The 22117-nt window shown below is 38.9% G+C and overlaps 1 protein-coding gene across 1 annotated transcript in view; it reads right to left on the bottom strand.

Moving 5' to 3' along the window:
• Positions 1–2987: 2987 nt before the first annotated feature.
• Positions 2988–22117, bottom strand: part of LOC121369817 (alcohol dehydrogenase [acceptor]-like) — a 67217-nt gene continuing 48087 nt past the window's right edge. The window contains exons 12-14 of the mRNA XM_041494890.1: positions 15322–15499; positions 8111–8333; positions 2988–3310 (exon numbers count right to left, since the gene is read on the bottom strand). Of these exons, the coding sequence (XP_041350824.1) occupies positions 3112–3310; positions 8111–8333; positions 15322–15499 (600 nt within the window). The 3' untranslated portion in view covers positions 2988–3111. The remainder of the gene's footprint in view (positions 3311–8110; positions 8334–15321; positions 15500–22117) is intronic.

The raw sequence follows: 22117 nt of genomic DNA, 5'->3' as shown, positions 1-22117 counted from the left end.
GTTTTGTAGCTGTCATGTTCGAACAAGGTCCAGAGTGTTAGAAAATCTTCATAAAACATCAGTGTCTGATGTTACCCCCACCGACAGCGGTCTTCAGCCGATTTGATACGGTCCTCGTTGACATGGCCCTGTTGGGAATCCAGTTATCTCTCAAGATCTTGCGGCTGGAAAAAGGGAAACGTCTAACAAGTCTTAACAACGCCCTGTCTTCTCGTGGCGATGTTTTCGAGGTTGTCCTGGACGCTTCCTGTCCTGGGCCCCGTTTCACGAAGCGACCTTAGCCCTAAGATCAACTAAAGTGCATAGGTAGCTATGCGCCTAAGGTAATCTTAGGGCTAAGATCGCTTCGTGGAACGGAGCCCTCGACGTCATTGGTTTGTAATATTATCTAAGCGTCTACTTAATGAATTACCATAGTGATGTCATGAACGCGTGGTAATGGGGGCGTAGTACAAGGTAGTTACCTCAATATTAGTCCCCTACCGGTCCAACCGGAGAGGACCGGTAGGGGACTATAGGTTTCATCTCCATCCGTCTGTCCGTCCGTCCCACATATGTTTTCCGGATGTTTTTTGCAGGCTGCTTTGAGATATTCAGCTGAAATGTTGTGTATAGTTTCACCATGCACTGTTACAGATCAGGTATGACTTCCATGGCGATTTACCCATGTTAACGGATTTATGGCCCTTTAACACAGGAAATGTCAAAATTTGTTTTTTGGACATTGTGTTCAGAAGACCTTTAGATACTGAGCTGAAATTTTGTGTATAGCTTTATCACGTACTGTTACAGATCAAGTTCGACTTTTATGGAGAGTTACCTATTTGTAACGGAGTTATGGCCCTTGAACTCAGGAAATGTTAAAATTAGTTTTTCTGACTTTTTTCAGACAGATCAAGTTTGATTTTCATGGCGATTTATACATTTTTAACGGAGTTATGGCGCTTGAACTTAGGAGGTGTGAAGAAACAAAATTTCGGATTTTTGCAACGCCTGGATATATCAAGATTTAAAAAATAGCTTTATCATTTGTATATAGCTTTACAGATCAAGTTGAAGTTTAGTGGTGATTTACCCACTTTTCAGAGTTATGGCCCTTGAATTTAGGAGATACGAAAAATTGTTGGGACCGGTAGGGGACATGTATGGCTTTAGTAGTACTCACAAAATGCTTGTAATCTTTTTCTACTTGAAATGTGACTTTGTACTTTAAAATTTCAATATATTCAGTTAGTGGTCTAATGTCTGGCGCCTGACCAAGTTCAGCTAAATAGCCATTGGTCATTGACGTCGCCGTACATGTCTCCCAAATATGTCATGTGCCCCAGACATGATCTATGGGGAAACGGTCAGTGTTCATTGGTGGCTAAGGCATTCTGGTAACGTTTTGGTACTGAAGGTAGTCATTTACGATATGTGCACGGTGGGCCCAAGCACTGTCATCTTGAAACACAAACCGTCGACGGCGAACAAACGGGACAACAATCGGTGCCAGTATGTTATCCCGGTAATACTGACCAGTGACCATCCCTTGGACAATATGGAGAGGTGTTCTGTCAGTTATAATAATGCAACGTCAAATCATAACTGAACCACCACAAAATATGGCATGTGACCCGAGGTTGTCGTTTGCTTAGCATTCATTTCGAAGGTTGCCAAACGCGACAACGCCTATCCAAGAAGTCGTGAGTGAATCTGGACTCTGGATGTAATTGTGCAGCAATTTGAGCTCGATTTCGTAGAATCTGGGTTCCGATGAATCGATTCTGGACTCGTTTGGTTGAATGAGGTTGATCATCCCATTTTGGGTCTGCAGATCACAGACGGCGAATCGTGGAACATATTGCCTACTGAAAGTCTACCAGTTTGAAGCATGTCAATAGCCTCAAGGCTTTGTTCGCGTCGTACACGCCGCATCACTTAATTCAAAGACAAACAATACATAACATCCAAAGAACAAAGGCTAATTGATGATGAGATTCGGCAAAATTAACAGTAGTAATCACCCAAACAGATTTATCGACTGCTCTGTGAAGTTTCAAATTCGCGAATGACTCCATACCGACGTGTATGGGGCTACTGCGTGTTGCTCGTGCACATTTTCGGTTGTGTTTGGGTGTTAGGTTCTGCAGCCATGGACGTTCAACTGGCCATCGGTCCACAGGCTGGTGGGTACTGGGTTCGGATCCCAGTCGAGGCATAGGGTTTGTAATCCAGATACCGACCCCAAACCCTGAGTGAGTGCTCCGCAAGGCTCAATGGGTTGGTGTAAACCACTTGTACCGACCAGTGATCCATAACTGGTTCAACAAAGGCCATGGTTTGTGCTATCCTGCCTGTGGGAAGCGCAAATAAAAGATCCCTTGCTGCTAATCGGAAAGAGTAGCCCATGTAGTGGCGACAGCGGGTTTCCTCTCAAAAATATGTGTGGTCCTAAACCATATGTCTGGCGCCATATAACCGTAAATCAAATGTGTTGAGTGCGTCGTTAAATAAAACATTTCTTTCTTTCTTTCCATGAACGTTCTTTCCTAGGCAGTCATGTTTGTAAGCTGATCTCTGTTCCAATCATTGGTAATGACATTTGCATTTTAAATTCTCCTAATTTTGAAAAGTATATATAATATATAAAATATCGACCTCGTCTAGTTAATCGGTATTTGTCTAGGTAGAGCCTCGAAAAATACCGATTAACGTAGATTCGGTTAATATTTTCCACATTAAAAACAGTCGTGACGAAAACACACACACACACTCTCTCTCTCTCTCTCTCTCTCTCTCTCTCTCTCTCTCTCTCTCTCTCTCTCTCTCTCTCTCTCTCTCTCTCTCTCTCTCTCTCTCTCTCTCTCTCTCTGAATGTTAAACACGTTGTGAATAAGCAAGCAGAATCCATGTCAACAATGTTACAAAATTGAAAGACAACGTGTTTACAAAAAAAAAAAAAAAAAAAAAAATATATATATATATATTGGTACATAGATGGAACCAGCATTATTGCATTTATTATTGGATTTGATTTCTAAACAAGAAATGTTAAGCAAACTTATAAATACTCCACATTTCCAATAATAAATCTCTCTTTTTTAATTAGAAAACATTTGCCTTCTTAAATCAGCCTCGTCTGAAATATCTACGTCCACGGCGATATGATCGGAAGTTATGAAATCTCTGTCGATAAATTCGACTGGATAATTTTATCATGTGGGCCGCTTTTTCGCCAATCATGATTGTCGGAGCATTGGTGTTTCCAGTTGGTATTGATGGCATCACAGAGGCATCGGCTACTCGCAAACCATATATTCCTTTCACCCTGAAAGAGAAAAAGCGTGTGTTTAACGACACATATGTATATTTTAAATCTCGTGTGTTTCGATATAACCAGTATCGAATATGAGGAATAAATAATGTATTATAGGCGAACATAATACAGGTTTTATTCCTAATATATTATATTGACGATACCGAAACACACTCTGGTAATAACCTATCTTTCTCTTTATATTATATATATATATATATATATATATATGTGTGGGTGTGTGTATGTATGGGTGAGTGGGTGTGTGTATTTATATATATTATATCGGGTGACCCCCACCAAAAAAACAGACAACGATAACCCTTCAAAATATGGAATTGTATTGAAACAAAAGTATGGGGACTGTTACTTAGATATTTCACACACATTACTATATGAATTTGTCACCTTCAATACAAATGTTAGGCATATGGATCAAAATTCAAAATTGTACTTAAAAATATAAAAGTTTTTGTTTAACGACACCACTAGAGCATATTCATTTATTAATCATCGGGTATTCGGTCGGTTTGGGATCGATCCCCATCGGTGGGCCCATTGGGCTATTTCTCGCCCCAGCCAGTGCATCACGACTGGTACATCAAAGGCCGTGGTATGTGATATCCTGTCTATGGGATGGTGCATATAAAAGATCCCTTGCTGCTTATCGAAAAGAGTAGCCCAAAAAGTGGCGACAGTGTGGTCCTTAACCATATGTCCGACGCCATATAACCTCTGCGACTAGCAGTTATACCGGGTAAAATGTGTCTGACCGGCCTCGGTGCGTCGTCGTTACAGGCTGGTAATTCGGAAACATGGGATTTTTAATCCTTACCCTTCCCTGGGGCCAATTTCACAAAATATCGTAAGTTTATCCCCTCTGCGTAAAAAGAGTACTAGCAGTTATACAGTGTCGGGTTTGATATGATTTATATGTGCTCTGTCTGATACTCTACTTTTTCACAAAACATCATAAATTTGCCTCTGCGACTAGCAGTTATACCGGGTATATATATATGATATTATCACAAGGTGCCTCTGCGACTAGCAGTTATACCGGGTATATATTTATAGGTGTCTGATATCTATTTCACGAAGAAAATTACATCAATAAGGAAAATGGAGCATTTTCAGAACAAAAGAAAATGAAATACATGTATTTCTTAACTATATTTGCTGTACTATAATAGTAATAAGAATTATGGTTTAGTCGTTGATTTACGTTTACGTACAAAACTAGGGTTCCGATGTTTTGTGAAATTGGGCCTTGGATTTTATGTTACAAAAAAGAATGCATTTGGAGGTACTCGGTAATTGTTCACTATAGCTACATGTCCAAATGTACTAGTATCACATTTAGTTTTTTTATTTTGCTATAAAATTATTTTGACACTTGATAATGTTTCAACTGTTCATTTCCGTATTATTTTGCGTGTCCATAACGTCATGGGATTATATGTGACATTAAATCTCATCAGAACACATTTTGCGGGAAATTAAAACCATTGGCTCGTTTCGATTCTGATAGTAGGAATGTGCGAGTCTTATGGATGTTATTATGTAATAAAATAATGATTGAGCACATTTCAGGCAAATAAAATGTTTTGTTTAATGACACCACTAGAGTCCATTGATTAATTAATCATCGGCTATTGGATGTCAAACATTTGGGAAACATTTCGGGTATTAGCCTTCACATATAACCGTTTTATTAATTAAATATAATAATATACTTGTTGATATTAAGCAATAATGTGCCTTATATTTAGTTGAATATGCATACCAGTCCAAAAACCTTGCTTAAGCATTCCTTTAAATAAGAAGAAACGACACAAAGGGAGATAATTTAATCATGAACTTTACAAAAAAGTGAACACGATTTCTATATTTTCACTGTAGCTAAATTACTTTTCAACGAATATCACTTTTATCGTTTCTGCAGATCTATATATTTCATTGCTATGTATATGTAATATTTATACCCACACTTTACGAGGTGTATTGGTGAATATTCCTAAAAGTTTGGTTGTTGGGCCTCCGAGGCGAAGCCGAAGAGGTTCTCACGACTAAAACTGTTGGGATGTTTACCGATACACCGAGCACAGGGCCGTACCCTGATCAAAATACTAGGGGGGGACACTGCTTTTTATAAACAAACCCTGAGATGTGTATGCTATTTTCTGGAGTAAAACAAAGAAGAAAAAGTGAGAGGCGGATACGGCTCTGGAGTAAATGTGGGCATAACTGACTTATACCCCACTTTAGGTCGAGTAAATAATTTTATCAGTTCTGTGGCATATATGATCAATAACTAAAACGTAATACAAAATGAAACGAAAATAACGTGGACCAGACCACGTGACCCTCACATTTTGTCCTCGCGTATGCCTATTTAAACTGCCTGTTTCACAGTTGCCCGTGTCGCACATGCAAAGGCAATTTGATGCAGTTTTATCTTTGTGTGTTAGGGCTATACTGGTATCGGAATGTATTAAAATTCAGGGACGTAGTTATAGTCTCTAGTGATGGGAACAGTGTGGAGGAAATAAGTAGTAAAATACCATCTCAGAGAAAAAAAATATTAATGTTTAAATCGCCTAAGACACCATTCATGATATGTAGAATTAGAATTAATATTTAATGATTATTTGTTTTAATATTTGGGAAATTACTGGAGGGGATAGCTACCACGCTAACTACAGCTGCGCTCTTTGCATGGTTTTTAACAGACGTATCGTACTGTAAATCCCTCATGGAAACTGCTGTGTAATTAGATAGCTACCTCTATCGGTTGAAATATTATGAAAACTAAATTTGGACTTTGTCATATGCACCCCTGCGTGTGCTGTAACCTCACCATGGTGCAGGGGTGTAACATTCTCTTTGAGAATGGCCAATACAGCACAAAATTGAAGTTTTGAGTAAGATTCAGTATCCGTAAGAGTCTGTGATATTTGTGTTTTTGCACAGTAAGAGTTCTGTTCTTGACATAGTTTTGACACTGTTTTTTGCACAGTTCTTAACACTGTTCTTTACACTGTTCTTAACACAGTTCTTAACACAGTTCTTTACACTGTTCTTTTGTTCTTTACACAGTTCTTTACACTGTTTTTGTTTATGTCTTGAATTTTTATATTGATGTTGATCATCACTTTATTTATTTGCATTACCATAGTTTGACACCCAATAGCCGATGTATTTTTCGTGCTGGGGTGTCGTTAAACATTCATTCATTCATTTGTCATATGCAAACGAGGACACCACGCAAACCAATGTTTGTAGATGGCTCGTTCTATTGGTTGAAATACTACACAAAACATAATATGAAGTATGTTATATGCAAATGGTACGTGTCACCAAGCAAAGCCATTTTGCCTTATTTTGTAAAGGCGAATTGTGATGGGCGGTCGTGCATGTGAAAATAAGCCAGCGAGAAAAAAGAAAAACGAACTTTGAATACCGGAATGGAGTTGTTTTGTTTGTTTTGTTAAAGGGACAGACCCTAGTTTCAACCTGTGGAAATTAATGCTAAGTTTAGTTTATCTACAAATCTGTAACACATTTGGATATAGTTACAATTGAGTGAAACATGAGTCTGTGACTTTGAAATGGTGAAATACCCTCTAAAAATAGACTAAAATCGACTTCTTAACTGTTACTTCACAGATGAACGTGCGTTTTTAAAAATATGAGAAATGCATTTTGTGATAGTAAACACACCAGGATGTACGGAAATTGATAATCTAAACCATACAATTTATGTAAAGTATGATTTCAGTTATTAAAAACGGATATAATAGGCAAAAATATGCCTTAGTGTTTAAAAACTAGGGTATGTCCCTTTAAATCGACTACATTGTCTGTACATTTTAATTTGGACAGTCAAGAAGATTTTAATTACAGGAGGAAACATGTTTTTGGAGAGATGGTTACGCTACTGATTCCCGTGAACAGTCTAAGAACAGGCGGTGTATATGACAGCTGGACATGTGTACCAAACAACGTGACAGATTTAATTGACAATGCGTTGACACCGAACATGGAATGAACACCTGCTTACAAAAACATAACACATACCAAAAAAAACGGACATACTCTTCGAATTTCAATGTAAGCTATGATATTATGTCAATTTACGACAATAAAAGTTTACTGTATTATTCATCATTTTTGTTTGTTTTGTTTTAAATACAGGTGTAGTTAAAGGAAAACTGTAGATATATCATGATACACCTACACTTTTCCTTCAAAAGTGTAGGTGTATCGGTCAATACACCTACACTTAGCAAAAGAAACCATGACAACGAGACCGGAAATTGGGTATAAAATAAATATATATATATTTCATAAGCGGGAGTGCCATGTAGAATTTGTGAAACGTGTTTTGGATTTTGTTCTTTTATTACAGGAGTTTCATAAATTCCGCATTGCATTCCCGCGAACGTTATAATTTATTTATTATTCACAAACTGATTTATAACAAACGTTAAAGATGGTTGTAATCGTTTCACATTATGTTGATAACATTCACATAGATGTTGGTTACAGTAACGCAGAGTGATGCCAATTTCTTAATCGTGACTTCTGCAAGCAATATGTATGTAACCGTTTATTGTAGACCATGTGGGTAATAAATACATAGATGCATATTTGCGCTAGTGTGTGTTACACGTGTATTTATTGCACACACACACACACACGCACACACGCACACACACATACAGATACACACAAACACACACACACACACACACACTTCGTTATATATATATATAAAAAACCTCTTAAGAAACCTTTTACTCTATTTCTCACCTAAGCGTTGGGTCTACCACTGTTCTCCAGTCTCGAGATGACCCCATTCTACAGGTGCCAATGTAATGGAAAGTGGACAACGTGTAGAGTCGCAAATAACAGTCCCAGTACCGATAGCTGCCAGTATGGTGCATTGAGCACTGTGGAACCGGGTCCTCGTCAAACAAAACACCAAAATTACGAAAGGCGTTCGTCTTTAGAACAGCTTTTGCAAATCGTAGTCCTGTAAACGTCAAAAATATATTATACACAGGCGCGGATCTAGGATTTTGCCGGGCACGGAAAAAAGGTGTTTGAACAGGTTTTGATCTACTTATTTATTGACGTCGGCAAGAGAGAGAGAAAAAAAGGGTGCGCAACCCTCGGCGCCCACCCTCACCCCCTGGATCTGCGCCTGATACACAAAAGAATATACACATTGATGGATGGGTATATGCGTGCGTGTGTATGTGTGTGTGTGTGGTGGGGGGGGGGATATCCCCCCAATTTTTTTTTAATAAACGACGCGCTCAACACGTTCTTATTTACGATTAAATAACGTATAAATGGTCAACGACCATACACATAATGAGAGAGGAAACCCGTTGTCAAACAAACTGAAATTTTGACAATGGAACACACAGGTCAGGACAAGTCATAGGGTTAAACGTGACATTCACAACAAGCCGTTGTAGCGCACGCCTGTCATGGGCGCAGGTGTCGGCCTGGGCCGGCTCCTCCGTACAGGATAGGAAAAGGGTTTAGGGTGGGTGGGAGGAGGGGTCCGCCCGCGCTGGAAAGTGCAAGAGATCACCAGCAGCCCGACCGGGGTCGGGACGAGACGTAGCTCAATGGTACAGCGCTCGCCTGATGCGCGATCGATCTAGGATCGATTCCCGTCAGTGAGCCCATTGGGCTATTTCTCGTTCCAGCCAGTGCTCTACAACTGGTGTAACGAAAGCCGTGGTATGTACTATCCTGTCTGTGGGATAGTGCATATAAAATATCCCTTGCTGCTAATCGAAAAGAGTAGCCCATGAATTGGCGACAGCGAGTTTCCTCTCTCATTATCTGTGTGTGGTCCTTAACCATATGTCCGACGCCATATAACCGTAAGTAAAATGTGTTGAGTGCGTTGTTAAAAAGAACATTTTCTTCCTTCCTTCCCGACCGCGGTCGGTGGCGGGCGGGGGCATTTTTGGGGCCATTGAGGTTTGAGTATCCCGTTGGATTTAGTCAAAAGGTAAAAAGTTACGCAAATTTTTAAAAGTAATTTTGGAGCATTGTGAAACATTTTCATCGAAAGAGAAAAGGGGAGCTATTGCTTAATTTTGATTTTAGTTTGCCGAATAGCAGTAGAATCAAATATGACTGCCCCGTGGCCATTTTTGGGGGACCAAAGTTTGAGGGTGGATTTCATTCTCATTTCATTTCAATTTATTTTCGTGCTTATATTCAATTAAGGTTCAAGCACGATGTCCTGGGCACACAAACCTCTGTCCAGGACAGCGGGTTAGCTGTTAGTTGGTATAGTGGTTAGTGCGAGAAAAGAGGGTGTATTGACCGTACACCTACCCATCGAGCCCTTAAGAACTCGCTTTGGGTTGGAGCTGGTACCGGGCGGCGAACCCTGTACCTACCAGCCTCTAGAACGATGACTTAACCACTGCGTCACCGAGGCCGGTTGAACTGGATATCAAGTCATTAGGACATGGATACGAAGACTGTTTTTAAACAATTCAAAGTGGGTTACTCTTTTCAAATCCGTTACAGGTATCTCAAAGAACGATTTAATAATATATGGTGATCCTTTTATTTCAGAAAAATGCAATGAGATGTCAAACATGTTTTGGAAAGATACATTACTGAGTTGGATATCTACTGAACAAAAACATAAGCCACAATCTGTAGATGATATTTTATCAGTTAATATTTGGCATAATAGTCAAATAGTTATAAATCATAAACCATTTTTATATAAACATTATGCCCAAAAAGGTATAATCTTCATAAACGATTTGGTAGATGATTATGGAGAATTTTTAAAGTATGAACAATTTGCAGAAAAACATCATGTTAATTCAAATTTCATTAGCTATGCTTCACTAATAAATGCTGTGAAATCATTCATATCAACATTTAGTGATTTAAGGGACGATCGTTTCAAAAAAGTGAATAATCCAATTTTCCCTTTTAGGTTAAGACTTGTTTTGAAAAGTAAACAGGGATGTACGGGCATGTATTGCATACTCAACCATAAACACATAATCCCAAAAGCGCAGATAAAATATAGAAATCTAGGATTTAATTTTGACTCAAGTGATTGGGAACAATACTATGAATTACCTTTCCAAAGCATTAATGATACTACTTTATTATGGTTTCAGTATCGCATCCTACATCGGATTTTAGCAACAAACACTTTTCTATATATGATTCATTATGTAGATTCTAATATGTGTATATTCTGTAATAACTTCCCAGAAACTCTACAATATCTTTCCAATGAATGCACTCAGGTTAATACTGTATGGAAATCTGTAGAAGACTGGGTTTTGTCCAAAACAGGAATTGTTGTCCACTTTGACAAAAATACTGTTATGTTTGGCATTATTAACAAAAAGAACGTTAATATAATTAACTGGCTAATTATTAACATTAAATATTATATATACTGTACGAAAATGCTAAAAAAATTTTTAACTATCTCGTCCGTTCAAAACGTGTTGCAAAACAAATTTGAAATTGAGAAATATATTTATTTCAAAAACTGCAACTATGAAAAGTTTAATAAAGAATGGCACAACCTTTTTATATAGTGAAAGAAAGAGAAAAAAACCCATTACACTTAGATAACGATCTACTCAAAGGAAAAACGTTTTGTAATTGCATGTTCATATAACATTCCAACACAGGCCCGACTGCTGTTCCTGTTATTATCATTAGTTTAATTCTGCCTCGTTACTCATTATCAACTTCTTCTTCTTCTTTTTTTTTTTTTTTTTATTCTTCTTGTTCTTCTTGCTTTCCTTGTTTTTCTTCTTCTTCTTCTCTCGTTGTTACCCTTTTTTCTTTTTCTTTTTTAAAAGTCCTGGACCATAAGGCGTGCATAAAAGGAAGTACTACTTTATTTTGATTTGTACCTGCATATATCAGAATAGAATGTAATGTGAGTGCGTACGTGCGTGCGTGTATGCGTATGTATGTGTGTAAGTTTGTATATATGTATGTATGTTTACACATGTATGAATATTAATTTTAAGATAAATTGTAAGGCGGTGTATCAGGGTTCCCCAACCCTGGCACTGTCTAATGGTCTGGGGACAATAATAATAAAAAAAATAAAAATACAAAAGGTAAAAAAAAAAAAAAAAAAAAAATAAAAAAGGTCATTAGGACATTAAAAAAAAGAAGCTCCCATGTACCTCGCGAAAGGCCGTGGTATGTGTTATCCTTTCTGTGGGATGCTGCATATAAAAGATCCCTTGCTGCTAATCGAAAAGAGTAGCCCATGAAGTGGCGACAGCGAGTTTCCTATTTCAATATCGCTGTGATCCTTAGCCATGTGCCCGACGCCATATAACCATATAACCTAAATAAAATGTGTTTTGTGCGTCGTTAAATAAAACATTTCCTTTCTTTCTTTCTTTCTTTCGTTGAGTGAACGTGGGTGCTGTGTGACCGTCACATTCACAATGGCCGAGTGAGTAGATCAGAGAATCTGCATAAGTTTTGCTACAAACCTGGACATTTGTCCGCGGAAACTATTCGAATGATTAAGAAGGCTTTTGGGGAGTATTCAGTTAGTGAAGCCCAGATAAAATTTTGGTACAGACACTTTAAAGATGGCCGGGCATCCTGTGAAAGTGATCCACGTTCTGGACACCCGGAAATGTTGAACGTGTGCGGGATGCAATCAACGAAAATCGGTGACTGAAAGTGCGAGAATTAGAAGAAGATCTAGGGATTCCACGGACTATTGTTTCACAGATTTTGACGGAGGATCTTGACATGAAACGTGTGGCAGCAAAATTCATTCCGCGGCTTCTGTCACAAGAGCAGAAGGAATTTCGTGCTGAGGTTGCAGTGTACTTGCTTCAGAATGCTAACAGTGATCCACATTTCCTCAAATAGGTCATAACTGGAGATGATTCGTGGGTCTACGGCCATGACCCTTAAAACAAAAGCCCAGTATTCCCAGTGGAAGTCGCCTTTGTCTTCACGTCCGAAGAAGTAAAGTTTGTTTTATTTAACGACGCCACTAGAGCACATTGATTTTTTATCTTATCGTCGGCTATTGAACGTCAAACATATGGTCATTCTGACACCGCTGTCGCCACATAGGCTACTCTTTTACGATAGGCAGCAAGGGATCTTTTATTTTCGCTTCCCACAGGCAGGATAGCACAAACCATGGCCTTTGTTGAACTAGTTATGGATCACTGATCGGTGCAAGTGGTTTACACCTACCCACTGAGCCTTGCGGAGCACTCACTCAGGGTTTGGAGTCGGTATCTGGATTGAAAATCCCATTCCTCGACTGGGATCCGAACCCAGTACCTACCAGCCTGCAGACCGATGACCTAACCACGACGCCACCGAGGCCGGTCACACGTCCGAAGAAGGCGCAACAAAGTTGGTGCAATGTCAAGGTCATGTTGATGGTGGGTTTTTTTTATCACGAATATGTTCCTCCAAGCCAGACAATAACAAAGGAGTACTACATCGAAATTCTTTGGCGGCTGAGCGATGCAGTAAGAAGAAAACGGTCACACCTATGGGCAAGTGATGACTGCCATCTTCATCATGACAATGATGATTTGCAAAACATCGCCGCATCACCCAGGTCTCTCAGCCACCCCCCCCCCCCCCCCCCCCCCCCCCCCCCCCCCCACTTCCTGCAGCCCAGATTTGGCTCCCTATGACTTCTGGCTTTTCCCAAAGCTAAACTCGCCGTTGAAAGGGAGGAGATTTCAGACCGTGGACAAGATTAAGGAGAACGCGACGAAGCTGCTGACGGAGAACCCGAAAGAGGACTTTGCTAAAATCGGACATATCAGATTCTGATAATGTGCTGTCCAAATCTATATACTGAATGTTCCACAGTTTGGGTTGATGAGAGTACTGGGCCAATGTTGCTAACGGCACAGCATTTTCTACTGACCAAGCTCCAGTCAAGATTAACAAAAACGGTTGTGCGACAAAGAAATAGAGCTGAAAGGTGAAGTAACTGGCAGTCATATCAGAGTGTCACTATCTGATGGGATCGTCATTGTTCCTTTGCTCTTCTGTTGATACCACATTTTAACCAGGGCTTCTGCAAGATTTCAGCTTTCTATGTCACCATATACAAATGATTTTTTAAGAGCATTCATTAATTTAGTGGAGATAGAAAGTGATGACCCAAAGTGGCACATGGTAGCCCGAGCTTCCAAATAGTCACACTGCACTTGTCAAATGTAGACCTCTTACTCTGACCAATTAGACCAGAGTTACTATAGTACAGTCATGTTGTGTTTTAATGAATAGTATGATCACTTGTCTCTTGGCCAAGGCGTTCAAAACTCTTGTATGCTTGTTTAATAACACACTGAGACATCAGCAGCTGATGAAGGCATCATTCATCAAACCTGCCCTGAACAATGAACTACTCATCATATTATCCTATTCTCATTTTGTGACAGTATAGGACACCTCATCACGGCAACGTGTTGTCAGACTATATACATATATATATATATATATATATATATATATATATATACGTACAACTCTGCACCACTGATGTCAGTAGTTATCACCACTAACAATACTCATATGTCATTCCATGATCAGACAGCTCATTCTTGTATGCTCTATATCTAGAGGAAATATCCAAACATATGAAGGTCATCACCGCTTGATTGGATCTGATAGTAACTGTCGTATTTCTGGTCATGGAAACGGGCTATATATGAAAAATGTACTACAACAATTAAAGAAATTCGAGCTCTCCTAGATAATTACTTTTTATTTTTATTGAAACCAACGAAAGCCCTTAACACCTTTGTCGTAAACTGTGTGTATTGTAACATGAGTAGCTCAAACCTTTCAGAAATCTGAAATAAAAGTGGCACTAACAAAATAAAAAAGAATCAATTAGACTGATTTTTCTAACAACACTGATTAAGCACCAGTTGCCTAGCCTTCATCTATCTCTGCCATTTCTTTCTCAAATCCCCCTCTTCTGTTGGTCCTGGGTGGAGCTAGCACTCCAACGGACATCCAGTACACAGACGGTAACAGATGTTGACAGATCAGCATCAGTATCAGTATCTGATCAGTTCAGTTTTGTGAGATACACTATATTTCAGTTATAACCTATATTAATTCAATTTATTACACTTCCAGTGGACATAAAAAAAAATCTAAATATATTGCGCTTTCCAAAATTCCATCAGATTGTAAAAAGTACCCATACAATTTGTGAATGCCCTGTTTAGTGGAAATAGACACCTCATTTATTATTCTATCTCAGTTAGTTCAAGGGTTCCAATGTTTTCTCATTTTAAATATGATGAACAACGACCATCTTGGATTTGAAGAATAAGATGATCTCAAATTTCAATACCAATTCCATCAATAAATTGTACATCCACTTTTCAGTATAAACACACTATTCACTTATGATCTAACCGAATTATTTCAAGAGCTATAGTGTTTTCTAATTATCGACGTGGTGAACACAGGCCATCTTGAATTTCAATGTCAAGATGCCTTCAAATTGCAAACATTAATACCACTAGAAGATTAGGCATCCTCTTTTTGTAACCGTATTCGTGATTGTAACTTATATAAGAGATATGGCGATGTTTTACTTCCAGTATGGTCGGCGGCGGCTGTCATTGATTGGCCCTCTGGTGGAGTTAGCCTGAACTTCCGCGAGGTACATGGTGGCTATTTTTTTCTCTAAAAGGTCCCAAAGACTTGAAATCCACCCTCAAACTTTGGTCCCCCCAAAATTGTACGGGGCAGCCAATTATAACATCACTACAGACTTCTGAGAATTGAAAGTGTGCATAACCCATTCATCTGTTACGCAGAAACACATTCAGGTAACCCATTTCGTTTTTGCGTAACCCACTATATCCATGTTAACAGTGTCCTTAATTCAACGCGCAAACGAAATTATTGTTCTCGCAATTTTCAGAGGCTTGCATTATAGTAGCTCACTGAACAAACAGATAAAATACCTTTTATTATAGCGTGTACGTCAGCAGGATGTCGCAGGTATCTGGGGTTAAGCAATGGGGGATCCAAGGGGTTGGTGCTTCTAAGTCTGAGATATCCAGATGATTTTGGCAATAACAACTGAACTAATATAAGAAAATCCACTCTTAAATCGTTTGCCCAGGGTAAGGATTGGTAAACCTGCAAAACAAACAGAAGATGAAATAATAATAATAATAATAATAGAAGTCCTTGTATAGTAACAGAGTTCCTATCAAGTTAGAAGGACGCTTGTCTGATACTAGTATCGTGAATTAATATACTAATATGTAACAACATACATGCTGATACGCATTACTCCTCTCTCTCTCCGTCATTTTAACACTGTTTAATTCTTAAAATTGTAAATTGGGTTTTTATTTTAGGTTTCATATATGTTCTGGCATAAGATTTTGCTTACATGTTTACTAAGTTTACTACGTTGACAGACAGATGACTGGACAGACGAGTTAACATAAATAATACTTCAACAACCAACTCAGAGGTTTTATTTTGCTGCCAGAACAAATTAGCATTAAAAAAAGACATGGTTCTCATTCCTAGGCCAGATCTTTTGAACGGCCAAGAAACTAATATATGATTTTCCATGTATTTTCTTTTCTGACAATTGTCATGTTTAATTTTGACAAACAAAAAGTGAAGTTAGGTGTATTTTAGTCAGTTCTATGAAATTCCTTGGGTGTGAAAACATGGGATTAGCAATTTGAATCAAGTATTTTTTAGTCTTGGGAGCCAAGATATTGTGAAATTTGTTTTTCGATAGTGGTCATTTTGAAAACCTAGATTACAGCCGCAATTGTAGTTGGATGACGTGTGTCCTGCTTTTATATAAAAGACTATTACAAAGTGTACCAGTATACAAACTTTCCCACTTTTTTTCCCACATTTTGGAACAATTTTTACCTAATCAACTAGACGGGAGAGTCCGGAAATATTTTTCTGTATTGTCTAAATGCAAGGGTCATAACTCTGTCAAAAATGATTTACTGTCATGAAAGTCAAACTTGATATGTAATAGTTTATGATAAAGCTACATACAACTCAATATCCCAAGGCACTATTAAAAAAAAAATCCGGAAAACAAGAAGTGGGACATAAGTACGTACAGATAGACAGACAAACGGAGATGAAACCTATAGTCCCCTCCGGTTGGACCGGTAGCGGGCTACTACTACTACTGCTGCTGCTACTACTACTACTACTACTGCTGCTACTGCTGCTGCTACTACTGCTACTATTGCTACTATTGCTATCACTACTACCTCTACTACCTCTACTACTACTACTACTTCGACGACTACTACTAGTACCACTGCTACTAGTAGTACTAATACTACTACCACAACCACTACTACTACTACTACTACTACTACTAATAATAATAATAATAATATATCAATAACAACAATAGTGAAAAAGGTAATGATGGTGATGATGATGATGATGATGATGCTGAAGATGATGACTGTGATAAAGAAACCTTCTGTTTTAATCAGAGTGATAATATAATACCTGCAATAAAATTAATGGACTTGTAATAGCTAGCCCGAGTACTTAGCCGTTCGAGAGTGCGACGGACATCTGAACGGTTAATCTACATCGCTCTCTGCCGCCAGAAATAACTGTACAGCGAATACACGGAATAGCTACCTACAAGCAGGTCCGTAGCCAGCCATATTTGCGGGGCGTTGAGATATTGGGCGGAACTAAATTTATATCGTGGGTGCTGGAGGCACTCGAATCGAGCGCCCGAAGGGCTCAAGAGATCTAGAGGGTTCGGGGGCATGCTTCCTCTGAAAATGTTTAAATGTAGATGCTCAGAGGTGCATTCTGGAGCTATTTGTGATGGGTTTTTAATATTTTATTTCAGGTATTTTGAGGTCGTAGCGCGTACAACAGTAAACTACATTAAAACTGTAATACCGTTAACATTGATGAATAATATACTTAATTGAGTATATTGCATATGTGTATGGGTAGAAGAAACGTAAATATATGGAACGTGCGTATGCTTACATCTCGTACACTATTTTATGATAATTTGCAAATACGCCAATATATACTTTATGTCTGATCCGATCATGCATGTTCAGGGTAGAAATCATCAGTCGTGAAATGTAATTTCACGCTCATATTCAAGTATTTTGTTGAAAAACGTATTTAGAACGTCTAGTGATCAGTTTAATTAAAAAAAAAAAGAAGATTTCCCATCTTCATTCGTCGATGGTGCAATGTCGATTATTCGGGCTTTTTTTTTAATCCTCTAAATTCGGGCAAACCTCAGCCTGCCCACCCCACCCACACCTCCTGTGAGGGGCTGTATGATGAGTATAATGCTATCATTAACAGACAATGATTCATAGTTTGTAAACGCGCGCGTGGTAAAAAAGATCCCATCAATGTGTTTGAATTTTGGTATTGGGCATAGCTTTGTTTTCTATTTGGTGTATTGACGACATAGGAATCGCTTACGTGAATAATATTTAAGTCAGTTGCTCCCCCTTGATTGTTAATTCGACAAGGGTATTGAAATCGAAGTTCCACCAATGACTTTATTCGAGACGGAATGAAATGTATGACATGTTAAACATATTTACGGTACCGGTACCAATCATATGCCAGGCACGGTTTGAGTTGAGAACGCATTCGACAGTATCAGTATTAAATAAATTCATCTCTAAACAACATGCAACATAAAAAGCAATTCGCCGAAAGCAACAAAAGAAAGAAAGAAATGTTTTATTTAACGACGCACTCAACACATTTTATTTACGGTTATATGGCGTCAGACATATGGTTAAGGACCACACAGATTTTGAGAAGAAACCCGCTGCCGCCACTACATGGGCTACTCTTTCCGATTAGCAGCAAGGGATCTTTTATTTGTGCAAACCATGGCCTTTGTTGAACCAGTTATGGATCACTGGTCGGTACAAGTGGTTTACACCTACCCATTGAGCCTTGCGGAGCATTCACTCAGGGTTTGGAGTCGGTATCTGGATTAAAAATTCCATGCCTCGACTGGGATCCGAACCCAGTACCTACCATCCTGTAGTCCTATCAATAGTCCTATTTAACTGGCATTTTATTATTTTTCAGGTGATCGTAGTTGATCAAGATATTTCGTAAACGTAGGCCTATTTATTTTATTGACCAGTTATATTATAAGTTGTAGAAGCATCACGAGGGGTATATGGCTTTTTATGTACCCTCTGTGTGTTCTTTTAACCCGAGCCGAAGGCGAGGGGTTAAAAGAGTACACAGAGGGTACATAAAAATCCATATACCCCGAAAGATGCTTCTACAACGAATTTATCTTGCCGACATGTTAAACCATATAGCCAAATAATCAAAATAACGCCAGACAATAATTGTTAACAATTTATTAACGGAGCCGTACCACGCGGACGCGAACGAAATCACTTTCCAGTGACGAAAAATAGGTCCATCGATAAACGAGTTTTTAACTTCAAATGTTTGTAATACGAAATTGTCTGAAACAGATATTAATAAAGAAACAAAAACACTTCTTTTTTTATCAGAAATGTATGTATTAAAAATAAATTAAAATATTAAAAAAAAAAAAAAGAACATGAATATTGCTAATCGCGCATTAATACAATAACACCACGACCGTAATTAGGTGGCCGAGTTCAACATTGCAACTTTTAAAAGTATTCAAATAGTGTATTTTATAGTAAAAATAAAATTAATTATGTATACTTGATTGATTATCAATGTTATTTATAATCTAATTATTGCTTCAGCATTAACTGGAGTGGCTGGAAACTGTTGGAAATTACAGACGGGGTATAAGAGAATTTGACTCCGCCCACAGGGGTATAAGGGATTTGTCCAACGGCAAACAACCAATGAGATTAAAGAATTTTACATGAAGGCGAGATAATATACCTTTTTTCTTTTTCGTAAGACAACTTTTGGCTGCACGTTTTTTGCTTCGCTCCATTTGTTCAGGTCGTCCCATGATAGTCGTAGTTTGTAAGTAGACAAAATAGCGCGCCACAATTACTTACACGATAGACTGGTTCTCAATTGAATATACCCATAACGACGCCTTGTACTATCATTCGTGTAATGCATGCACCATTTTTGGCCAAAAAAGTATTTACGGAAATTTTCGAACGCTGAAATTAATATTTGAGCTTCTACAGACACGAGCCAAATAATATCAGAGGGCGAGCTTTCAATAATGGTTTCGAATAAACTAGCAGTTAATACAGCCATCTGTTAGGGTGAACGTTAAAATACTTATAATAGGAAATAAAAGCATTATACATTTTTGGGCGGAACTCCAATTCTCGCGGGGGGGGGGGGGGGGGTGCGTTCGTTATTATAATAATAGATTTTTATTTCAGATCAGAGATCCATAGAACATATATAAACATCACATACAAAACTGATTACATAATATACAGCAGCTTGTGTCAGCGATTTACGAAGTTGTTTCGATTCTGCTCTTCAGCGAATATGCTGTTGAGCTAAGTAAAGCGCCAAAGCTTTTTACTCGATGACTGACAAACATCTTGCTGTGTATACATGTTATTAGAATGTGTTATCCAAAATACCGAACGCTGTTCTCACCAACGGATTTGTAAGAAAATTAATATAAATAAATCTACCGTAGAAACAGAAAAATACCAAGATATTATTCCCTACCCTCTACTAAAAATTGATTATAAACATTCATTAACCTTAATCCTACCAACTGGGGTCCGATCGGACCCCGGGTGGTATATTTTGTATGTCAAATTTTTATTATCTGCACTTTGGTGTCTAGATTTTAGGAGTTTGTTGGTTTACCCTAGCCTGCTTCAGGGCATGTGTTACTTTCAGATGCTGGCAGGGTATTAGGTTGTAAGATTGATTTTTATTCTGGGGTCCAAACCGACCCCAGCAAAAATTGGCAATTCCGTTGGCCTGTTGTACTGTTCGGCAACTGCATAGATGTTGGGGCTGTGGCTGCATTCATCATATGGCTAGTCAACTTTCCTGAGTGGAAGTTATCTCAGGGACGACAACGACGACGTCTCTTCCTGCTGGAACTAGCACAGGAGCTGGTCATGCCACAGGTCCGGCGCCGATCCCTGATACCAACATTGCAGGCGCCGATCCCTGATACCAACATTGCAGGCGCCGATCCCTGATACCAACATTGCAGGCGCCGATCCCTGATACCAACATTGCAGGCGCCGATCCCTGATACCAATCCCATTGCAGGCGCCGATCCCTGATACTAACATTGCAGGCGCCGATCCCTGATACCAACATTGCAGGCGCCGATCCCTGATACCAACATTGCAGGCGCCGGTCCCTGATACCAACATTGCAGGCGCCGATCCGTGATACCAACATTGCAGGCGCCGGTCCCTGATACCAACATTGCAGGCGCCGATCCGTTTGGCAATGAAGATGGTTGGCGTAGTAGCTTCTGGTCAGCCACAGCAGGCTCAATAGGCAGTGGGTGTTGCCAAGAGGAGAAGATGTTGCCTGTGTCCTCGTCAAGTTGACAAGAAAGTTAGGCTGGAATGTGGGGCATGCAGGAAGCCTGTATGTTCCGATCACAGCACCCAACAAGTTGTGTGCGAACAATGCCTATAAATCCAAAAATGGCAGACTATTCAAATTGAAAGAGTCAAAACCTATGTTCCTGCAGGACATGATGATAGATAATCAATTTATTTTGTTGACGATATTTCACGTTATAGTTTGGTACAGGATTATGCCATTGTTTAGTTCAGAACACGTCACATGCCAATATTAGCTGGGAAAAGAGCAAAATTTGAGTGATATTTCCTAACAAATGACTCATCAAGGAATGCATTGACTACTATTCTGTTATTTTTGTGCTATTGTCACGTGTATGTAGCCAGTAGAGTATTTAAACAAGCAAAGGTCTTTTGTGATACATTTTTTTCTGTTCTAAAAAAGGAAAATATTAGTGGGGTCCGAACGGACCCCAGTTGGTAGGATTTGTATGTAAAATATGTTGGTAGGATGAAGGTTAAACACCCACATTTTTGGAGCACTTCAGACAGACAAAGAGGAGATGGAGGGCACGGGCACCCACGTTTTACATCTTGGATTCGCGCCTGAGTTATAGCTTCATATCGGATTATCTGGCGGACATTATGAAAACCCCTTAGACTTTACGTAGGTTAAATTCCCGAATATATCACACAGGCTTAATAGTTAAGTTTGTTGAATAAAGTAAATATACAAACATGTGAAGAGGGAGGTTTACTATTAAAACACGCATACACACTCCCAAAAACAACACCCCCTCCCCCCCCCCCACCCCGAAAAAAAACAAACCCCGAATAACAAAGAAAACAAAACAACAACAACAACAACAAAAACACACACACACACAAACAACCACACACACACGCACGCACACACACACAAACCCAACATAACAAATAAAAAAAAACCTCAACGAAACAAACAATAATAATAATAATAATAATATAAATAAAAGGGAGAAAATAACCAAAAACAAATTTGGTCAAAACGTTTTTGATGGCGGGTACTACTAATGAAAAAAGTTTGATGGTTTCCTCTTTATGACTGTGTCAAAAATGACCATGTTTGACATTCAATAGCTACTGCCAGTAGGAAAACTTTATACCAACACTACCACATAACCCACCCCCCCCCCCCCCCCCCCCCCCCCCCCCCCCCCATAAGTGAAGCTACGTCCCGGAGCTGTGAGCTACTAGCTACTACCAGTAGGAGTAC

The sequence above is a fragment of the Gigantopelta aegis genome, chromosome 4, assembly GCF_016097555.1.
Source record: "Gigantopelta aegis isolate Gae_Host chromosome 4, Gae_host_genome, whole genome shotgun sequence".
NCBI classification, from domain to species: Eukaryota; Metazoa; Mollusca; class Gastropoda; order Neomphalida; family Peltospiridae; genus Gigantopelta; species Gigantopelta aegis.
The sequence above is the reverse complement of the archived record's forward strand: the minus strand, read 5'-3'. Positions and strand labels throughout refer to the sequence as shown.